This window comes from Staurois parvus, unplaced genomic scaffold (genome assembly GCF_062004578.1).
Source record: "Staurois parvus isolate SC_StPar_1 unplaced genomic scaffold, SC_StPar_1.0 ptg000362l, whole genome shotgun sequence".
NCBI lineage: Eukaryota > Metazoa > Chordata > Amphibia > Anura > Ranidae > Staurois > Staurois parvus.
This window is the reverse complement of record NW_028318158.1, coordinates 3,523,958-3,545,027: the sequence shown is the minus strand read 5'-3', so window position 1 is coordinate 3,545,027 and position 21,070 is coordinate 3,523,958. Positions and strand designations below refer to the sequence as shown.

General features: G+C 41.8%; 1 protein-coding gene across 2 annotated transcripts in view; it reads right to left on the bottom strand.

Moving 5' to 3' along the window:
* MARK1 (microtubule affinity regulating kinase 1) overlaps positions 1-21,070 on the bottom strand; it is a 177,449-nt gene that overhangs the window by 86,805 nt on the left and 69,574 nt on the right. For both annotated transcript variants that reach the window (XM_089685034.1, XM_089685033.1), the window contains exons 2-3: positions 3,966-4,169; positions 648-701 (exon numbers count right to left, since the gene is read on the bottom strand). In XM_089685034.1, the coding sequence (XP_089541160.1) occupies positions 648-701; positions 3,966-4,169 (258 nt within the window). The remainder of the gene's footprint in view (positions 1-647; positions 702-3,965; positions 4,170-21,070) is intronic.

Here is a 21,070-nt window from a genome sequence, read left to right as displayed (position 1 = left end):
GTATTTAAACATTCACACATTGTTAGTTTTAACTTCACCATTTATTTTATAGAACAGGCACAAAAAAAAAAAAAAATATTAAAGCGGAACTAAAGCTCTGCAGTAAAAAGAAAAATAAATGCAAGGAGTTATCACAGTCTTTGTTAAAAACCACAACACTTCTTCACTTGGCTCCTAAATTTTTCTTTTTGCCATGCATTGTGCAGGTCCAATTCATTCCTGACATCTGTAAAATCCCAAGAAGAGAACCAAGTGGCACAATATTGGTTGCACCACATTTTATCACTTGAATTTATCAAAATGTAGCCTTTCAAAAGAACACCTTATAGGGGACCCTTCCCCCTTTTACTAAAAATCACATCAGCACACAAACATTCCTGTATTAAATCAGCTTACATTCATTAGTAACCAGGGCCTCAAATATGCATCCTGGGAAGGCTACATCATCATGATTCATATGCCCTTACTGAAAATGGGCACTGTGAGAAAGGCGGGGGGGTGGGGAGGGATAAAAATAAGGTATGCAAAGAATTAATCTGTTTGTAGATTATGTGTAATTTCAACACATTTAAACATGTATTCTGATGTAGACAAGCTCTTAAAGTGTACTACTAGGGTGAAATTGAGCCAATGTGCCTCCAACTTACCTTTTGTAGACTAGTAGGATTCAATTGAGTCTTGTCAATTATCTTCACTGCTACCTGTTAAGTGAAAATTAAAAGAAAAAAAATGAAGCCATTACACACACACACATATACATACACACATACATATATACATACACACATACATATACATACACACATACATATATACATACACACACATATACATACACACATACATATATACATACACACACATATACATACACACATACATATATATATACATACACACACAGCCCCAATTAAAAAAAAGTGTAAAAGATAAAAGGTGCACGTCCCCTATACGTGGAAGTATATTTTCTATATATTTGCCATCATGTCAAAAGGCTGAATACACTCGGCCTTATGCAGTATCCTAATAAAATGGCCCATAAATCAAAAGCAGCCCAGAACCCAACGTACAGTAAATTCACTATTGCACATGGCCAAGTCAAACCAAACCGAAGTCCATTTGTGAACAGCTGTTTAGCCCATTAGCATCATCTGAGCTCTCTCTGCTATGTACTGGGAATTTGTTAAAAGGCTGTAATTCAAACACAGAATGAGACCATACAGTGCAATCGCCCTCCTTAATATACAGTAATACCCAGACAACAATGGCCCTGAAATGGGATGCTGGCGGTATGCCCTGTCCTGACTCAAAGCCATGTCCTGCCTCATTCACAGACTGCAAACCACCAGATTACAGTGCAGCTTTCATTTTAAAAGACCCTGCCACCAAATTAATAATTTGCAGGTAAAAGCACAGAAAAATCAAGTATTTAAAGTGCTACTAAACCCAGGACCCTGTATTCACTAATTCATAGTACACAGAACATGGAAATGCAATTAGTTTAGTAAATATAAACTGCTAAGTACCTTTTCTCATCAGCAGTATATAGCAGTCTTGTGACTTCTATTAGTGTGCGGCCAAACACTGGTTATTCTTGTAGGAGGAGTTTTCATTCTCTTTTGACTGTCCTTTGAGGCTGCATGACCCCTGACCCTCTGTTCAGATAGTGCTGATTGGCCCTGTGCCAATCACATGCACTCTCCCCCCCAAAAAAAAAACCAAACCAAAAAAAAAAAAAAACTTCTCTAGCAATAAACAGCAAACATAGCATGTAGAGACTTGCAACTGCTGCTCTGTACTATGGCAGATGGATTGGGGACAGCAAAAGAAGGAGAGGATCAGAGAAGAGAGGATCAAACAGCCTTTTTACACAATGTGGAGGATTAACCCCTTAGGTTCCACAGTGAGTATAACAAGCATGTTTTACTACATATAAAAACTGATCTTACTATTGTGGGTTTAGTAACACTTTCAATGCTTACTTGCAGTGGTTATGCTTTATATAAATTATGTTTTATTCATCTGCAATGTGCCTTTGAACTTGCTAGAAATTTGACTACTCCAGGAGAGTTATTTCCCCAGCACAGTGCTCTCACTCCCTGCATGTCCAAGCTCTTCATCCTTAGAAGAGTATCGAACCACTCTCTGTGCTGGGCCACGCTCATCCACCCCTCACCTACCGACATAACCTACTATGTATCTGCCAGGAGAAGAGTGAAGGGGAATAATACAGAGTGTCACTTGAGTGACAGCTCCAAGTCAGCTGGGGCTGCTGACAACACATCCAGAATGATGGCAGCCAGCAGCAGTCTCAGGGCTTTTAGATGTCTACACTTGGGAGACTTTTAGAGGAAATAACATGCATAAAATACATTAAATTCTGTTAAATTGTTACTAAACCCAGGGCCCTGCATGCACTATATCCAGTCTCCCACAGTACACAGAACATGGAAATGAAATTATTTTAGTAAATATAAACTGCTAAATACCTCTTCTCATCAGCAGTTAGAGCAGTCTTGTGACTTCTATCAGTGTCCAGCAGAGCACTGGTTAAAGCTTGTAGGAGGAGTTTTCTTTCTGCTCTAGGAGGATGCAGAATCCCTGACCCTCTGTCTTGACAGTGCTAATTGCCCTGTGCTGATCACATGCACTCTCCCAGGAAAACAAATAAAAACCTCTCTACCAATACACACCAAACTGAACATGTGCAGAGTGACTTCACACAATATGTCTTATCAGGAGATAAGAGGAGGACAGTAAAAGAAGGGGATGATCACAGAAGTCGATCAAACAGTTTTCACACAATGTAGAGAATTAACCCCTTAGGTTTCACAGTGAGTATAACAAACATGCTTTACTGCATATACAGTCTGATTTTACTGTTGAGGGTTTAGTAACACTTTAAATTAACATTTCATTCTGTTGTTTTTGAAACTATTGTTTGGTGGCAAGGTCACTTTAAAGTATTTGTTTAGGCAAAAGAAAAAAAAAAAAAACATATGCAGTACACATGTGCATTACATGCACATTCCCCTATGTTATGTATCTTTAAAAATACTGCAAGTACAGGAAAATACCTGCTGATCCTGCCATAAATCCAGTGCACCCCAGTGTGTAATAAGCTGACAAATCCAGCAGCGCTGTCATGATAGACTACAGAACAATTTCCATTTATGTTATGGAGATGAGAAAGGGGAGGGGGGGTGTTGTGGAGCACATATAGTGATGGGAAATCTAGCCTCTTTACTGCTGTCAATGGAATAATAGAGGGGAAATCTTCCCTTGTGCAGTGTGCTCTGGAGGATTTAGAGAGATTTCTTCTAATTTCTGGTTTTGTCTTTGGGACTGGCATGCAGGGAAATATTCCCAACAGGACACAGACTTAAAAAAAAAAAAAAAAAAAAAAAAAAAAAAGAAGAGAACACACAAACAAACACACACACACACACACACACACACACACACACACACACAAAATACAAAAAGCAAAAAAAAAAACCCACAAGCACGAGTTTGCCAAAAAAATACAACCTACGGGAGGCCCAGTGTTCAGTTCCCAATGGGACAAAGTACATATATTTTCCCCATCTTCCTAGGTGCTCTTTCATGCTAGTTGTGATGTAAGAGCCGCCTGATATCGGCGCTAGTGAGGAAATGGCTGTTTCGCAAGTGAACGCTTGTCTATCACTCCCAACACTGGCTAGATGACATGGGGAATGCATTAGCAAGCAAGGCTGGTCAGCCATGGGTTTTCCCCCTCGTCAGCCATGAAACGAGGGGGGGGGGGGGGGGGGGGATCTGTCCAACAACACAATTAACGTGAAAGGGCACCTAGAAAGATGGGTCAAAGTACTACTAGTAGGAGGAGGACTGAGTCAGAAGAAACATTACAGAAAAACAATGAAAAGTTGAATTTTTCCCCATCTCTTTTTATTGTTCCAGAGATCCAAGCTCTTTGTACTCACCTCTCTCCCCGTGAGAACATGTCTGGCCAATTTCACCTTGGCAAAATTGCCTTTGCCGATGGTTTTCAGCAGGCGGTAGTTCCCGATGTGCGGCTGCTCGTCGGTCGTAGAGGCGATGGAGTTACGGCATCGTGGGAGGCTCTGTCTGCTGCTTGACTTCGTCGGGGGAACGAGCGGCTCTGGGTACCCATCCAGTGACGTGTGCTGCAAGGCAAGGACAAACATTTCAGTTTAATGAACGTTAAGCTGTAGAATAAAACTAGGGCAGTCACATTTGGTAGAATTACTGTTTCCCAAAAAATTCCTGTATACCACAATCAAACCTACTTTAGTGAACATGCATAACCAGTATAACTAAAGCGGATCCACAACCTCAGAAAAAGGTCTATTACAATCTGAAACTTCAGGAATAACTCAAGTATTGCATTTCTGTCTTTTTTTTTCTCTTAATTTTGGAAGTTCTGATGACGAACTCCATCATACACTTACATGAGCAATGCCCAGGCACTGGTCATGTGATCTCTGCCAAAGGGGCTTAAGCTCCATACACACGATGAGAATAGTTTTTGCATGTTAGTCTCATATCGAAAGAGAAGAAGCTACTAAAGTTACGAAAACTCTTGTACAACAGAATAAAAATTCAGAAGTGATGTCATGTATTTGTATTTTCAGACAAAAACTGTACTGATTGAACGAAAATCGTATGATCTGGTATCGTACGAGAAAAATGTTCATTCTTGTACCTTCAAATAATTTCAGACGAACGCTGTGTACCAACAATCAGATTGTCGTACAATCGATTCAAATGTGGTATTTTTCATAACATTTTCTGATCATGTGTATTAGGCATTAGCAGGCTAACATCTGACCGCAGTCACAGTGGTCACATGATCAGAATGGCAAGTCCTGCCATCAACCGATCTGTAGTCCTGGACAGCTTGGTCTTTGTGATGGGATCGCACATATAATCAACATTGGCCACCCAGTGATTGTATGTGCAAACTTTTTTTTTTTAAACTATTATTTCAAAACTTTTAAAGTTTTATCTTCAACTTTTAGTACGCATCTCAAACGTTGAACTTTCCTCTGCAGTGTAATTCTTTTATAATGATTTTCCAAGCTGAATCACCATTAGGATTCAGATATCAAGAAAACCATCACTCCATCCTGCTTGCCAGAAATTGTCCCACACAAATCACTTTACCCTGACAGTCAAACATTTGTAACCTTATATCTTAGAACCGGTAGCCAAATGTCATTTAATGAGTCTCAGAGAGGATTTGGTTTGATGTTGCCAGCTCTTTCTGCTTCCTCGAGGTGATGGGTTACAGCATGATGAAGAAAAATTTCTCACTTACTGAATAATGGTCTACCAAAAGAAAAAAAGAAGAAAAAAAAGCCTTGTATACATGGGCATCAGTGTTTATAGAAGCAGTGTGCAGAGCGAGCTGTGTACACAGAAGCAGTGTGCAGAGCGAGCTGTGTACACAGAAGCAGTGTGCAGAGCGAGCTGTGTACACAGAAGCAGTGTGCAGAGCGAGCTGTGTACACAGAAGCAGTGTGCAGAGCGAGCTGTGTACACAGAAGCAGTGTGCAGAGCGAGCTGTGTACACAGAAGCAGTGTGCAGAGCGAGCTGTGTACACAGAAGCAGTGTGCAGAGCGAACTGTGTACACAGAAGCAGTGTGCAGAGCGAGCTGTGTACAAAGGCACATTTCAAGTAGCTGGTCTGAATCCTTTGGGCTAGGTTCACAACTATGCCATTTGTGTTTGATCCGTTTCTACGGTGTGTTCTGCATTTTTGCAAATGTGTTTTGTGGGGGGGGGGGGTGTTGCTGGACAGATTAAAACGTAAAATGCATCAAAAAATGTGCTACATGCATTTCTGCAGCATCTCTATTGAACCAAAATGCAACATTTTGCCTTTAAAAAAAGTCCCTGACCCTTTCCAAATAAAAAACTGAGTGAAAAGAAACACAGAGATGTGATCGTGTCCCATAGGAAATCATGTTAAATGGACTGTAGTGCGTTTCTGTAAAATGCAAAAAACACACCCCGAAACGCTTAAAGTGACTTAAAGTGATAATAAACCCTTAGGTTTAGGTGGTACATAGAGATAAAGCAAATCCTCCTACATACATTGTACCTGTTTATCTGCAGTCCTCACTTCTCTACAGCCTTCTAAAACACACAGATCAAATTTTTTCTCCAGCAGTCAGGAGGTGGGGATTTGACATCACACAGTGCACTGCATAGAGAGGGGAGCTGAGTGTAATCTGAGACCTAAGTGGGGGGAGAAGAGAGACACCTCCCCTACACAGTCTTATAGGGGAAAAAAGCAAAGCTGAGGCTGTCAATCACCTGTTGTGTGCTTGGGGGGGGGGGGGGGGGGAGGGTAGGCCTTCTGGAATTCCTGTGGTGTTGGCATGACAAAGGGTGTACACTTCACAGCTGTTGGCCTTCAGATAAAGCACTGGTGTGGAAATTTTTGAAAAAATGTTTTTGTCCAAGAGACTAAGTCATTGCCCCAACCTACTTGTCCCTCATGGCAATCTACTTGTCCTGATATTAAAAAAAAAAAAAAAAAAATTTTTGTTTTTTTACAAAAACCATATTTAAATTGGAGGTGATATTTAGAATGTTTTGAAAACAAAAGGGGTTTTATGGTGACTTAAACGTTTAATATTTTTAATTTTGCGCTGCTTATCTCCTCCTCCCCTCCCTGCCTGTCTCCAGCACCGCAACCGGGGACTAGCAGGGAGGGGGGGAGACCTTGCAGTGTAATGAGCACTGATTGGGTGCTCTTCAGGAAAGTTTGGTCAGGGCTTATCCTTAATTCCTTTCGCTGCCAGAGCCGTTTTTGCATTTTTTTGCACAAGATTAAAAAAAATCATTTTAGGCCTTAAGATTACACAAAACCCCCAACATTATATATTTTCTGGAACCCTACAGAATAAAATAGTGGTAGTTCCAATTTTTTATGTCGCATTTTACCGCAAAATTTCAGTAAAAAATACAAGTAAGCTTATTTTAGGGAACAAAAAAAAGCAATAAATTACCCTATTTTTTTTGTAAAATATAAAAGATGAGGTTGCAGCAAGTAAATAGATATCCAACTTGTCAGACCTTAAATTTGCGTGCACTCGTGAAATGGCGACGAACTTCAGTACCTTATATTTTCTATAGGTGACGCGTTTAAAGCCCCTTTTAGGTCATCAGTAAAGTGTTACAGAGGAGGTCTGGTGCTAGAATGATTGCTCTCATCCTGGCGTGCACGGCGATATGTAACATGTGTATCGCAATTAACGTTTTCATGCGCCCCAGTGTGTGCTTTTACGCTTGTATATGTGGGGGGGATTTTTTTTGAGGGGGGGATGTTGTATAATAAATACTGTATACTGTATAATAATAATATGCTTGGGTGTAACTTTCATTTTTTACAATTAAAAAAAAAAAATCCCCTATGACTGTGATGATTTTTTCGTGACAGGTCATCTATATTGAGACATCCAGGGTCTAAAAGACCCTGGATGTCTCCCCTGAATGCAATGCAGTTCAAATCGCACCGCATTACATTCTTTCCCGGCCTCAATTGCCAGGAATCTCTGAATGGGAACCTGGAAGTGACGTCAAATGTCACTTTCGGGTCAGGACGGGGGGGGGGGGGGGGCGGAGAGGAGGCAGGCACTGTGTGGAAGCATTTGGGCAGCAGGGCTAAAAGGTACCAAAAAAAAAAAAAAAAGAGAAAAAATACCTGCCCGACACCCAGAACTACATGTCCCGGGTGTCCGACGATATAAATTCAACATCCCTGTGAAGTAAACTCTTATTTTTCAGAAGAATCTGCCACAGCAAAATGCCATCACATAGCCATCTTGGTAGAGGCGGGGCTTAGCTTCTGTATCTCAGAGCCTCCAGCAAGCAAAAACAATGAGCAGCCCAGTAGTGACATCACCAAATCTAACTCCAAATCTCCATAGATTATTAGTGAAAGGTAGCAGTGCCTTAGGTCTCACACTGAAAATATACTGCTTTAAGGCTTTTGGCACAGGAATGCCAAGACATCCTCACATACCTGGGAGGAGCACTGCTATTTTTCAGGAGAAATTCTAGACAAATGTACATTATTTAGGGCAGTGTTTCTTAACCTTTTTTTCAGTCAAGGCACCCTTTAAAATTATGGACAATCTTGAGGGACCTCATACTAAAATGGGGTGCCTCAAGACTGTCCAAAATTTTAAAAGAGCACCCCATTCTAAAATGTGAAAAACTATTCTGATAGTTTTATATGACGCAGCAACATCCACACATGTAGGACACCCAACATTAGAGGGGATTTATTCTTCCAAAGCAAATACACTTTTGCACACTGGTACCAACTAGTATTCCAATGTTTCTCTTCTCCCTCAGTTTTCATCACTGAGCTAATGTGACCCCAACACTGACAGAGAGGGGCGGGAGAGGGGCAAACTAGGACGCTGTACAGGCAGCTGACAGCCTCCATATCAACTAAATGATGTCATTGGTTGTCAGGCGGCTAGAAGGTCATAATGGTGCACAATGAAACCTTTGGCTTTGTGTAACTAACAGGCAGGCTTGTTCCACCCGCTGGCATGTATACAAGTTTTGGGCAATTTTTAGACATTTGGTCAAGGCACCCCTGAAGAAACCTCAAGGCACCCTGGTTGAGGCTGATTTAGGACACAGTTTAAGCAGAGACAGTATTTCTAGACACTCCATCTAACATAATAAATCTTCACTTTTTGAGTTCATCCTGTAACCAGTTAAGGACCCTGGCTGTAGCTCTCTATGTCCAGGCTTTAAAAGGGTCAACAGAAGCACACAACCACAATAGAAGTAGTTTTTTGGGGTTTTTTTAAGCAGGCTGATGTGGCTTTTAAGTAAAAAGATCTGATCAATTACCATCATTTTATTGGGCTGGGCCCCTGCTTTCAGAAACTAGGTTTTGAGGGTTTAAAGTCTAGCCCAAAATTCTGATTTTTAGCATGTGCAAACTGGTTAAAGACCTAAAGAAAGCGGTGTGAAGCTTGCCTAAAGTGGTTTTATGTTTCCTAAAAGAACAAAGTATATCCTTCTATCATGTCTACTTGCCCCAATTCAAATCACCTAGTGTGATTTCTGTCTCCTGTCGTCACTTCAGTCTATGACAACATCAGATAATCCCAGGAGATGGTCCCGCCGACCTCCAGCACACAGCATATGACTGACAGCCTTAGCTGTGCATGTTTCCCTATGAGACTGTATAGAAGGAGGCGTGTCCATACCCTCCACTCAAGGCTCAGTTTACACTCAGCTTTTCTCTCTATGCTGTGCAGTGAGACATCAGATCTCTGCCCTCTGCCTTCTCAGAGGCTCAGAAATGCTATTCAATTTCTGGACTTTGAATAGCTGTATAAAAGAGAGGGCTGTAGATAAATAGGTACAATAGCTCCTAACAAGCTGCAGCTTATTTCTACTATTACGCCTGATTTATTTTAGCTATATGGGATAAATTCAAAATAGAGGTAGTAGGTTAAAATGTTAACGTGGTCTTTAGGTAATGTTCCCATAAAGCAGCCCCGGCGGTGGAAACGTACAAGACAGAAGGAAATCACAAACACATTGGGTATCAATATCAGGGATGGAATCCTTTTCATATAAAAAGCTGTATGGGTGACATTGAGAATGAGGACATCTCTGCGCATCAGCAGAATTATTTCTAGAATTGTATCTGCCGAGCCATTGACACCCAGAAAAGTCCACTGCAGATGAAACACAAACCCATCGAAACATGTAATCATCCTACTTACACCTGCATTGCATTGCAGGCAATAGGAAAGTCAAGCAAAGCACAGGAAATGAAGACGGGTCCCACCGACACAAAGTGGAATTTACTAGTATTATATATTAGTATTCGATTTATTACAGCAAGTTCATTTGTATTTCATACATACAGTTCCCATAAAACACCATTTTCACCTTTCCCCCTCCCCCCCCCCCATCTTAGTGATGCTGATCACCTCCAGCCTTTTTTCAGCCCCTTCCTGTTTACTTCCACTGTCCCAGCGCTGGAGACACATTACTGTTCTGGGCCAGCTTCCTGATAGTGTTCCTGCAATAAAAGTCTTTCAGGCATTTTTTGTTATAGGATGACAACTGCATTTCAACGGTGCTCCTGCGTTGTCACCCTGCCACCTTGGTCCTGGATAGAGGTTACAAGCGGCACATTTCTCAGCCTTAGTAAACTCTGGTCGCAATTGAGAAGTCGGTCTAAAGAAAATGCATGTAGACAGAAGTGGCTGAAAGAGGCTTCAGGAGATCAGCACTACTAACAAACCTTCCTCATGTTTCAGCATTGTTCCCAGCCTGCTCCTTGGTCCAGCACCCCATTTCCCGTGAGCCCAGGCTGTCATTTACATGCCCGTCATAGACCAGCCCTGGAGGAATGCCCAGACCCCGCTACAGAAGGAAGAGGTACTGGTGACATCATCAGACCAGCTGAAAGTAGAACGATAGGCAAAATGTTTTTTTTTTTTTTTTTAATTTTGGATGGAGTAAGGCAGGGTTATACCCGTCAGAATCTGTGTCCCATTGGGGAGATTTCCCTTCACGTCCTGTCCCATAACTAAAACAGGAAGTGAGAGGAAATGCCTGCAAATTAGGGGAATTCACCAGAACTAGTGTAACCAATGGAAAATTTTCTGGGGACAACCCAAAATTTGGGGTTTTCTTTATTTTCACTTTCGAGAACAGTAAAGAGAACAAATAAAGAGGGTGAAAATCCCTAATGGGGGCACATACTGCAATGAATACTAGCGGTGCACCAAAAATGAAAAAATTCAGGGTGCATTTGGCCGAAAACCAAAATCGAAATGGAAACGGGTTTTTTTAAAATATAATTGTATTATATTCAACTTTTTAAATTAATATAACGAATTCATTTTCAGCACCTTTCTGGCAACAGGCTGCTTTCACAGTGAGTTTATTCAGCACTTTTGTGTAAAAAAAAAAAAAAAAGAAAAAAAAAAAGGCACAAGAAAAGAGTAAGAAAACTGCATCCTTTTAAATTCAATGTATATGTTCATACTGGTCCATTGCGCTTCCCTTGCGGTGTTAAAAATCCTGCTTGCCGCATTTTTGGTGTATATTTGGCAAGTTAAAAAAAAAAACAAAAACGCACCTCCCTGGTTCATACAAATGTGTTTTTTAGGGCTTTTTGCAGAAACATACTACAATCCATTTAACGTGGTTTCCTTTGGGACACATTCACATATATGGATTTCTTAAGCTGCTGCCTTTTTAGAAAAAGTCAGGGACTTTTTTTTTTTCTTTATAAAACACAAAACGTTGCATTTTTGGTTCAATAGACTTCAATAGAGACACTGCAAAACACATGAAAAATGGGTGTGCAAAAATGCAAAACGCACTGCAAAAAGGAACAAAAAGCAAACTGCATTGATATAAACCAGGCCTGAAATGCATTGAAAACCCATCAAAAACGCACACGTGTTGCGGTTTGATACTTTTTTTCAGTCACAGACCTATAAAAAAAACGCACCCTAAACGTGGTAAAATTGCAGCAAACCTATGGTTAAAATCGTGCGTTTTCAGTGGCCATTATCGGCACCTATTTTCTTAGCAGCAAAATGAAGATAACACCATCTGTGGCCGATACATTTGGGCTGTTGATCTATCAGTGCATGCCTAATAAATACCTAATAGGTGTTCTAATCCCCCTTTGCCTTTAGTTGTACTTGTAGACTGAATATATAAAAAGGTATGTAGTAATTCGCTTTCATCATTATGGCCTCATACACACTGGATGTTTTTGGGATCGCTCCTAGATGCCTTTCCTCCTGGCTAGGGATGCACCGAAATTTCGGCCACTGAAACATCTGCATTTTGCCAACAGGAAAAATTTAGCCGATACAGAGGACTGTGTGTCCTGCAGATGCTGGGGGGCGGAGAAAGGCAGGAGAGGAGCAGTGTATTCAGTGACTGGTTGTCACTATATGTCAGTACCGGTTTATAAATGTAAATACCAGATTTTATTTCCTTCACTATAGCTCACAGAATGAGCTGTCACTTTCCCCGAGTTAACAGAAACAAAGTTTTTCTCTTAGCTATAGTGAAGAAAAAAAAAAAAAAGCCAACAACTGAATTTAAAAACCGGCACTGACATATAGGGGGTTATTTACTAAAACTGGAGAGTGCAAAATCAGGCTCACTTCTACATAGAAACCAATCAGCTTCCAGGTTTGATTGGCAAAACTTAACTGAACAAGCCGAGGTTAGAAGCTGATTGGTTTCTATGCAGAAGGGAGTCTGATTTTGTACTCTCCAGCTTTACTAAATCAACCCCATAGTGACAGCGAGTGAGGGACCCTCTCTGTATACACTGCTCCCTCACTGTATATACTGCTCCTCTCCTGCCCCTCCCCCCTACAAAGATGGCCTGTCACTCATATGCTATCACATAGGGGACTAGTAGTCCCCTATACACACACACACACACATATATATATACACACATATATATCCCAACCATGGCACCACCTGCCTGGAGTTTGCATGTTCTCCCTGTGCCTGCGTGGGTTTCCTCTGGGTACTCCGGTTTCCTCCCACACTCCAAAGACATGTTGCTAGGTTAATTGGATCCTGTCTAAATTGGCCCTGGTATGTGTATGTATGTGAGTTAGGGACTTTAGATTGTACATTCCTTGGGGGTTAGGGACTGACATGAATATACAATATATATACCGTATATGTAACGCACTGCATGAATTGACGGCGCTATACAAGTAGCTGAAATAAATACACACACACACACACGAAAGTAGAAAAAAATATTTAACAAGTTGGAGCCTCCCCACCCCCACATCCGCAGACATTTCGGTTTCGGTTCGGTTTTTGGCCACATGCATTCTGAATTTTCGCCATTGGTTTGGGCACCAGAACCTTCATTTTGGTGCACCACTAATCCTGGCAACAGTATTTTGGCAGAATAAAAACCCCCTTGATGCTCGTAAATGCGTTTGGGCATGTTTGGTAGTGTCGAGTGCTTGGGCGTGAATTCATTTTAACGACCAGAATAAATTATTATTCCAGCCAATCATGCCTAGCGTTAACATGCGTTTATACTCTTTAAGCATTTGTTCTTCCAAAACGCCGCTGCTCCTGGAGGTGGGTGCAGGCAGTGGGGGGCTTTTTCTGCCTCTAAATGCCTATGTGTACATGGAGACATAAGCCAACATGCAGGGAAATTTAGAGGTAGGGGGGAAAAAAACAAAAAAAAAAAAAAAAAAAAAAAACCATCAGATGCCCCTAAGAGCAGTGCCAGTGTGCATGAGGCCTTAAATGGCCAGGGGGATGCAGGCCGGAGTTCCACTTTAAGTGTATGAGACTCCAAAACGTTTTCCTTTGTAAGTGTAGGACACAGCGGGGAAGGGTTAAGAACCCTGTCGGTTATTTTGCTGAGAGATTTCCCTTCTTTTTCCTGCCTTGAAGACAAAACAGGAAATGAGAGGAAACTTTCAGAGGGGATGCTGAACTGCTTTTTGCAGCTTCTGCATCCACCTCGGAGCTGCATGCAGGAGGCACATAGAAGTACGCAGACACGGCAGCTGCATGGACACAAATCTGACATGTGGGCAGGAGCGGGCGACACATCTAGATGCAGATACTGTGTTCAGAACCATGCACCTGCTCCAACCCAAATAGTGACATGCGACTGTGACCATGCAGCCTCTACATACTTCTATGGCCTCCTGCACACAGCCCCAAGGTGGACGCACAGGCTGCAAAAATCAGCTCAGCAAATAAAGATGGGACTCAGCACCCGTCTGAATGAGGCCTAAGACAACAGAGTCCCCACTGGAGGATTTCCCCTCCGCTTGTTCCAGTGACGACTGGAAGATTTTAGACTCAGCAACACTTTGTTTCGGTAACAATGGTGTCACCAGGATACACAGGGAGGGCAACGCTACCCAGCAGGAATACAGCCAGCAATGAAAACCTGACAGCAGTTCTAAATCTTCTAAAAGTTCTGACTATACATAATCTTTTACTTTCCTGGCCCAGGAAAAAAAGCTCACCTTTAGGCCAAGTTCACACTGGCATTAAAAGCAGGGATTTTGAGTGGCATTTTTAATGCTCCTATGTAAATGATACAATGGACAGCACACAGCGCTATTCACACTACCACACCATGAAGTGTTAGCATCACTTCGCTTCAAAATTGAAGCCTCATGTCGATTCTGGAGAAGTTTGAAGCCTTTCAGTCTCCAATACATGTCTGTGGTAACACTCTGCAAACATGCTGGCAGGCATTTGTGAGCTGCTTGTGGTGCGTTAAAGTGTTCCTAAACCCACAACAGTAAAATCAGTCTGTATATGCAGTAAAGCATGCTGGTTATACTCACTGTGGAACCTAAGGGGTTAATCCTCCACATTGTGTAAAAACATAGATTGATCCTGTCTTCTGATCCTCCCCTTCTTCCAGTGCCCCCCTCTTATCTCATGATAAGACATATCGTGTAGAGTCACACTGCACATGCTCAGTTTGGGGTGTATTGCTAGAGGAGTTTTTTTTTTCTTGGGAGAGTTCATGTGATCAGCACAGGGCCAATCAGCACTGTCCAGACAGAGGTCAAGGGTTCTGCAGCCTCTAAAGACAACAAGGGGAAAATGAAAACTCTTCCTACAAGCTTTAACCAGTGCTCTGCTGGACACTGATAGAAGTCAAAAGATTGCTATAAACTGCTGATGGGAAAAGGTATTTAGCAGTTTATATTTACTAAAATATTTGCACTTCAATGATCTGTGTACTTTGAGAGCAGATATAGTGAATGCAGGGCCCTGGGTTTAGTAACACTTTAACATTACTTTTTATTATAGGTGTTTGTGGTGTCAAAATGTGCCAAAAACGCACACAGGGCATTGGAGGAGAGTTTTTAACGCACATTAAACCACAAGTCAAGCTCACCTATTAACGCTTTATCTACGTCTGTTCGTTAGCATTTTGAGTCGTGTGTGAACAAGTCCTAAAGCCGCCACACTTGGAGGCATGGAAATGCGGTTCAGATGTTTTTACAGCCGCGTCACAGAGCCTGCGAAGGAGTAGAGTGACACTACAGGCTGCACAGTGAGCAGAGACACCTGCAGTTGTCACAGGACGGGGCCGCCAGTCTACAAATACATGTATGCTCATGTAACAACTGACACCGTACATATATCCAGACCTCCGTGTGACAAAGGACAACACTGCACCACATATACCTCACAGCTACTCACCTTACCTCCAAGAAAGAAAGGAAGGATGGAAAAAAAAGGAAGGAAAAAAAAAAAAAACCGCATGCTGCCTTAAGCCTGGGTTCACATATATGTGGTGCGGTATATCGCATGTGATTCGCACAGGAACCGCACCACATTGCTGTGCAAATCACATGCGATTTGTGTGGGGTGCGATTGGAGCCATACCGCACCCGCACTAGAATCAGAATGGGTATTCACACCTACATTGAAGGAAATAAGTATTTGATCCCTTGCTGATTTTGAATGTTTGCCCACTCACAAAGAAATGATCAGTCTAAAAATCGAATGGTAGGTGTATTGTAACACGGAGAGACAGAATAGCAACACAAAATTCAAAAGAAATGCATGTATAACAAATTCTGCTCTGATTTGCATGTTCATGAGGGAAATAAGTATTTGATCCCCTTCACAAAACATGACTTAGTACTTGGTGGCAAATCCCTTGTTGGCAATCACAGAGGTCAGACGTTTCCTGTAGTTGGCCCCCAGGTTTGCACACATCTCAGGAGGGATTTTGGCCCACTCCTCTTGGCAGATCCTCTCCAAGTCATTAAGGTTTCTGTACTGCAATTAGCTTAGAGTAGTAGAACTATAGGCAAAATGTTTTGTTTTGTTTTTTTTTTTCATTTTGGATAGAACAAAGAAGGGTTATAACCCCTGTTGGATTTTTTGTTTCGCCATCTGTGTCCCATTGCTGAAATGTCCCTTCCATTCCCATCCCATAGCCAAACAGGAAGTGGGAGGAAATCTCTGCAAAGAGAATTCTATGGGGACCCTGAGGTCACCAGAATTAGTGTCCCCAATGGGAAATTAAAGTATAGCTTTTTACTTTCACTTTCAAGGACCTTGGTAAACAGGACAAATCGAGAGGGTGAATCTCCCTATCGGAAGCACAGACAGCATCATAAACTGACAAGTGTTCTAATCCCTCTGCAGTCTATCCAAAACTAAAGAAAAAAAAGTTTGACTTTAGTTATACAGTTGTGTTCCTTCTAATAGCTTTTATTTCCATACACACAAATGCATTGGGAACACTACACATTCTATTCCAAATCAAAATATGAAGAAAAATATATCCAATTTGTGTTTCTCTAAAAAAATTGAGGTTTTGGTTGCCATTTTAAAGCATTTGCGATCATTTTAGCTGAGCAGCCTATCATTTTCTGCACTTCTATGTATGTTTTCCCCTCTCCAATCAACTTTTTAATCAAGGTACGCTGTTCTTCTGAACAATGTCGGGAACGACCCATTTTCCTCAGAATTTCAGAGAGAAATGCACTGTAACCAGCATGTCCAACATTTGCTGCCTTCCTTCCTTAAATAAGGGCAATAATTGCCACCTGTTTTTCAAAGAATGAATGACCTCACTAATAGAACTCCACACTGCTATTATTTTGAACACGCCCCTTTCAATTAGTGATTCAATTACACAGAATCAGCAGCATGCATGTCATGACTGTTGGGTCTATTGGATTTCTATTACTCTACTACACCTGCTAGTAAATTATTTGCCATGTAGAAATATCATTTCTACCAAAAACAGTGAGTGATCCGGTTAGTGATGTCTGACTGCTATTATTTTGAACACAACTGTACTTTGTAAAATTGCATTGGAGTATACTTTTGTGACTTATTGAGGAGTTAAACTGCCTGTGGATGGTGCCATGTCAACAGGACTGTCCAGAAAGCCTGGGTAGAAGGAGTTTTGTAAAAGCAAATATCTGGCATCTGAAACAGAATGCAGGTGCTGTAACAACCACTGTTTGCTACGGTCAGTAAAACTCCATAATATGTCATTAGCACCCCACAACAAAAGGTTGAAGAGGACTTGTTTTAGTGCAATAAAATCAGACAGACAAACATGAAACGTTTAGGGGCCACACAGGACCCCTTCATCAAGACGTGTGTGACTTTTTAAAGTGGTAGTAAACTCTGCTACACTGACAGACGGTTTATATAACAAAAAAGATACCCTAGAGATCACTTCTGTCATAAATGACCCCCTACCCGGCAGCAGGTAGTGATCTGAGCCACACATGCGCAGCTCAGACCGCATTTATGACCCTCTCTGCGTGCTGTGGCGAAGTGACTCACATGTGCGGGAGTGACGTCACTGTAGCCCCGCTATTCAAGGTGCCAAAGATGTGGAACTCGGAAGGAAGGCCAGGTTAACATGGTCGCACCGTGGACAAGAGACGTGACACCTAGCGGTGGATGGCTCCCTCTGTAGGCAAGTCTCTCATAATGTTCTGGTATGTGGTGCATACTAGTACGTTACGTCCTGAAACTGAAGGGGGACCTTTTTTAGTCTCTGAATGAGACTTTACTACCACTTTACGCCCGGATTCACACTAATGCGGGGCGGTATATTGCATGTGATTCGCACAGGAACTGCACCGCATTTATCTGCAAGTCACATGCGATTTGTGTGCGGTGCGATTGGAGCCATACATTTTGTATGGCTCAAATCACACCAAACCAAAAAGGTGCAGGTCCCTTTTTTGGGTCCGCGCTAGAATTGGATTACATGGGTATTCACACCTATGTGATCAGATTCTGCACATTGCACTGCACTTTGCGGACCGATTTCAGGGTGTTGTTAACCATTTGCCGCCCGCCCTATGACCAAACGGCGGGCGGCAAATGTCATCAGCATTCCGGGTGGACGCCATATGGGGTCCTCCCGCACATGCACAGATTGAGCTCCTGCAGAGCGGTGCAGCAGTGCACCTCGGACACGGCCAACGACAGATCTGATTATCGGCCCCCTTGCCGGTACCATGTGACCAGCTGTGACCAATCACAGCAGGTCACATGACAGTTGTATACAATGGATGGCTTCATTCATGCCATCCATTGTATACTACTGCCTAGCTGTGAATAGTCACAGCTAATCATATGCACATGTCATGTGATTAGCTGTGGCCAAATCACAGCTAAGCACAAAAGAAAAAAAAAAAAAAAAAAGAATCGATGTCATTCAGGTAAATGCTTGCTTATAGCAAAGTAATTCTTTGCTATAAGCAAATTGTGTAAAAAAAAAAAAAAAATACTGATCAATTCCCCAAAGTAGTACAATGTTACTATGGTAACATTGTACTACTTTGGTAATAGTGAAATATGAAAAAAAATCTTAAAAAAAGAAAAAAAATGTAATAAAAAAATCAAAAAAAAAAAAACATAATTTTTTTTTTTTCATATTCTCACCAGTCAGTGTCCCTGATCACCGCGATGCCAGTTATATGATGACGCTGTACTGCACTGGTGACAATATGTAAAAAAAAAAAAAAATAGTGAAACTAATGTTTTTAATTTTCCGAAAAATGACAAAAAAAAATACAACTTCAAAAAACTCGCCATGCCTCCTATGAAGTATGTCGGACTGTCTACTTTGCAAAAAGGGGTCATTTGGGGGATATCTGTACTATTCTGACATTCTTGGACCTAAAGAAATTAGATTGGCCGTCAGTACTTCAGGATTGATCAATTTTCAGATCTATACCATAGTTTGTGAACGCTATAACTTTCCTACAAACTAAAAAATACATCCTAATTTGGGTTATTTTCACCAAAGACATGTAGCAGAATACATCTCCGCCTAAATTTATGAAGAACAATTATTTATTTGCAAACTTTTATAACAGAAACAAAGAAAACGTTTTTTCCCCAAAATTTTTGGTCTCTTTTTGTTAATTTAGCAAAAAATAAAACCCCCAGTGGTGATTAAATACCACCAAAAGAAAGCTCTAATTGTGTGAAGAAAATTATAAAATTTTAGTTTGGGTACAGTGTTGTATGACCGCGCAATTGTCATTCAAAGTGTGAGAGCGCTGAAACCTGAAAACTGGCCTGGGCAGGAAGGGGGTAAAAGTGCCCGGCATTGAAATGGTTAACTTAACACACACACCCGCATTGGTTCGCATGAACGGGGTGCGATTCTGATGGGGTGCGGAATTCGCACAGAAAACGCTGAAAATTCTGCACCGCATCCGTGTGAACTCTAGCCTTACTTTCAGTCTTGAATAGTACTCTCATTTCACTGCACACTGTGAGCTTCTCATTGTGCATTAGAAGCCGCAACCTGACCCTTTCATTCATTGGCTTTCAAGGCTCAGTATCACATTACCTAAGACAGTCTGATTGCAAACGCAGCCCACATAGGAACACCCGCTCCTCCAGACTTACATCCACCAATCACGGCATTTTGATATTACATAACTCCTCCCAAGAGCCAGCCCATTGTTTGCAACAGAGCTGAGGACTCGAGAGGGGTAACGAGGCAGGATGCTGTGATGTTTTCAAGAAGCTATATCCAGCACCCCGCCAAGCCCTGCCACCAGCCATGATCTGTGTGTGTTTCACAGAGAAGCACAGAGACCCAGTGATGACATGACTGGGTTTAAAACAAACATGTCATGAAAATGGAAATGTATTTTAAAACTTAAGTAGCAGAAAACAGGGTCAGTTTTAAATGTTTTTGACCATTTTTTAAGAACCAAAACTGCAGCCCCAACTTTACATTTTCAGCAGCCCTCAAAATAAACAAAAAGATGTTTGATAACATAAAAGTGGAAGGTCCATCCGGCTTTCCGGCTGTGATCAGAGAACGCAGCGCTGACATGTGCGATCAGAGGGTCACACTCCCATAAACAGCTCAGTGACACTCATTCCCAATTGGCTGGATCTGCGCTAGAGCCAAAATATCACAACTTTCCCATGTTACAGCCCTTTCTGTAGGGAAAAGAAACATTTGGGAATGTTGCTACATAAAATCATTATCTACACCGACAGGAAACAAGCAGATGAATTCTCCGGATTGGAAAATGAGTGCCTGTGGCAGCCAATCACATTCCAGCTGTCATTTCTGCTGCAAGGAAGCCAAGTGGCCGTTGATAAAGTTTGTCTGCTGATCCAGTCATATTAGCTGTTTGGCCAAGATCGCCTTTCATCAATGCGACATCCCGGTCACAGCGCCATTCAAAATGCGACATCCCGGTCACAGCGCCATTCAAAATGCGACATCCCGGTCACAGCGCCATTCAAAATGCGACATCCCGGTCACAGCTCCATTCAAAATGCGACATCACGGTCACAGCGCCATTCAAAATGCGACATCCCGGTCACAGCGCCATTCAACAATGCAACATCCCGGTCACAGCAACACATGTATTTGGTGTATTTAGTCAGCGGTACAATCGCCTGAGTCAACCGCATTGAGACAATGATTTTGTAAACAATTCACCCAATGAATGGGCAGCACAGTGGCTAAATGGTTAGCACTCCCACCTGGCAGTACTAGGGTCATTGGTTCGAATTCCAACCATGGCACCACCTGCCTGGAGTTTGCATGTTCTCCCTGTGCCTGTGTGGGTTTCCTCCGGGTACTCCGGTTTCCTCCCACACTCCAAAGACATGCTGGTAGGTTAATTGGATCCTGTCTAAAATCGGCCCTAGTATATATGAATGTAAGTTAGGGACCTTAGATTGTACACCCCTTGAGGGTTAGGGACTGATGTGGATGTACAATATATATGAAAAGCGCTGCGTGAATTGACAGAACTATATAAGTACCTGAAATAAATAATTAAATAATGAAAGCCATCAGCTCTCCATAGATAAAAAGTTCTAGCTGGAAAACATGTTTGTGACCAACTCAAAAACTGAAAACAGAATCCCAAGTGACAATGAGATTTTGTTAAATAAAAAGAAAAAGGGGCGGGGTTAAAGTGGAACTTTAAGGGCAGATTTATTTAGACATGCGTCAAAATGTCGCTCACCACTGAAGCCTGATCC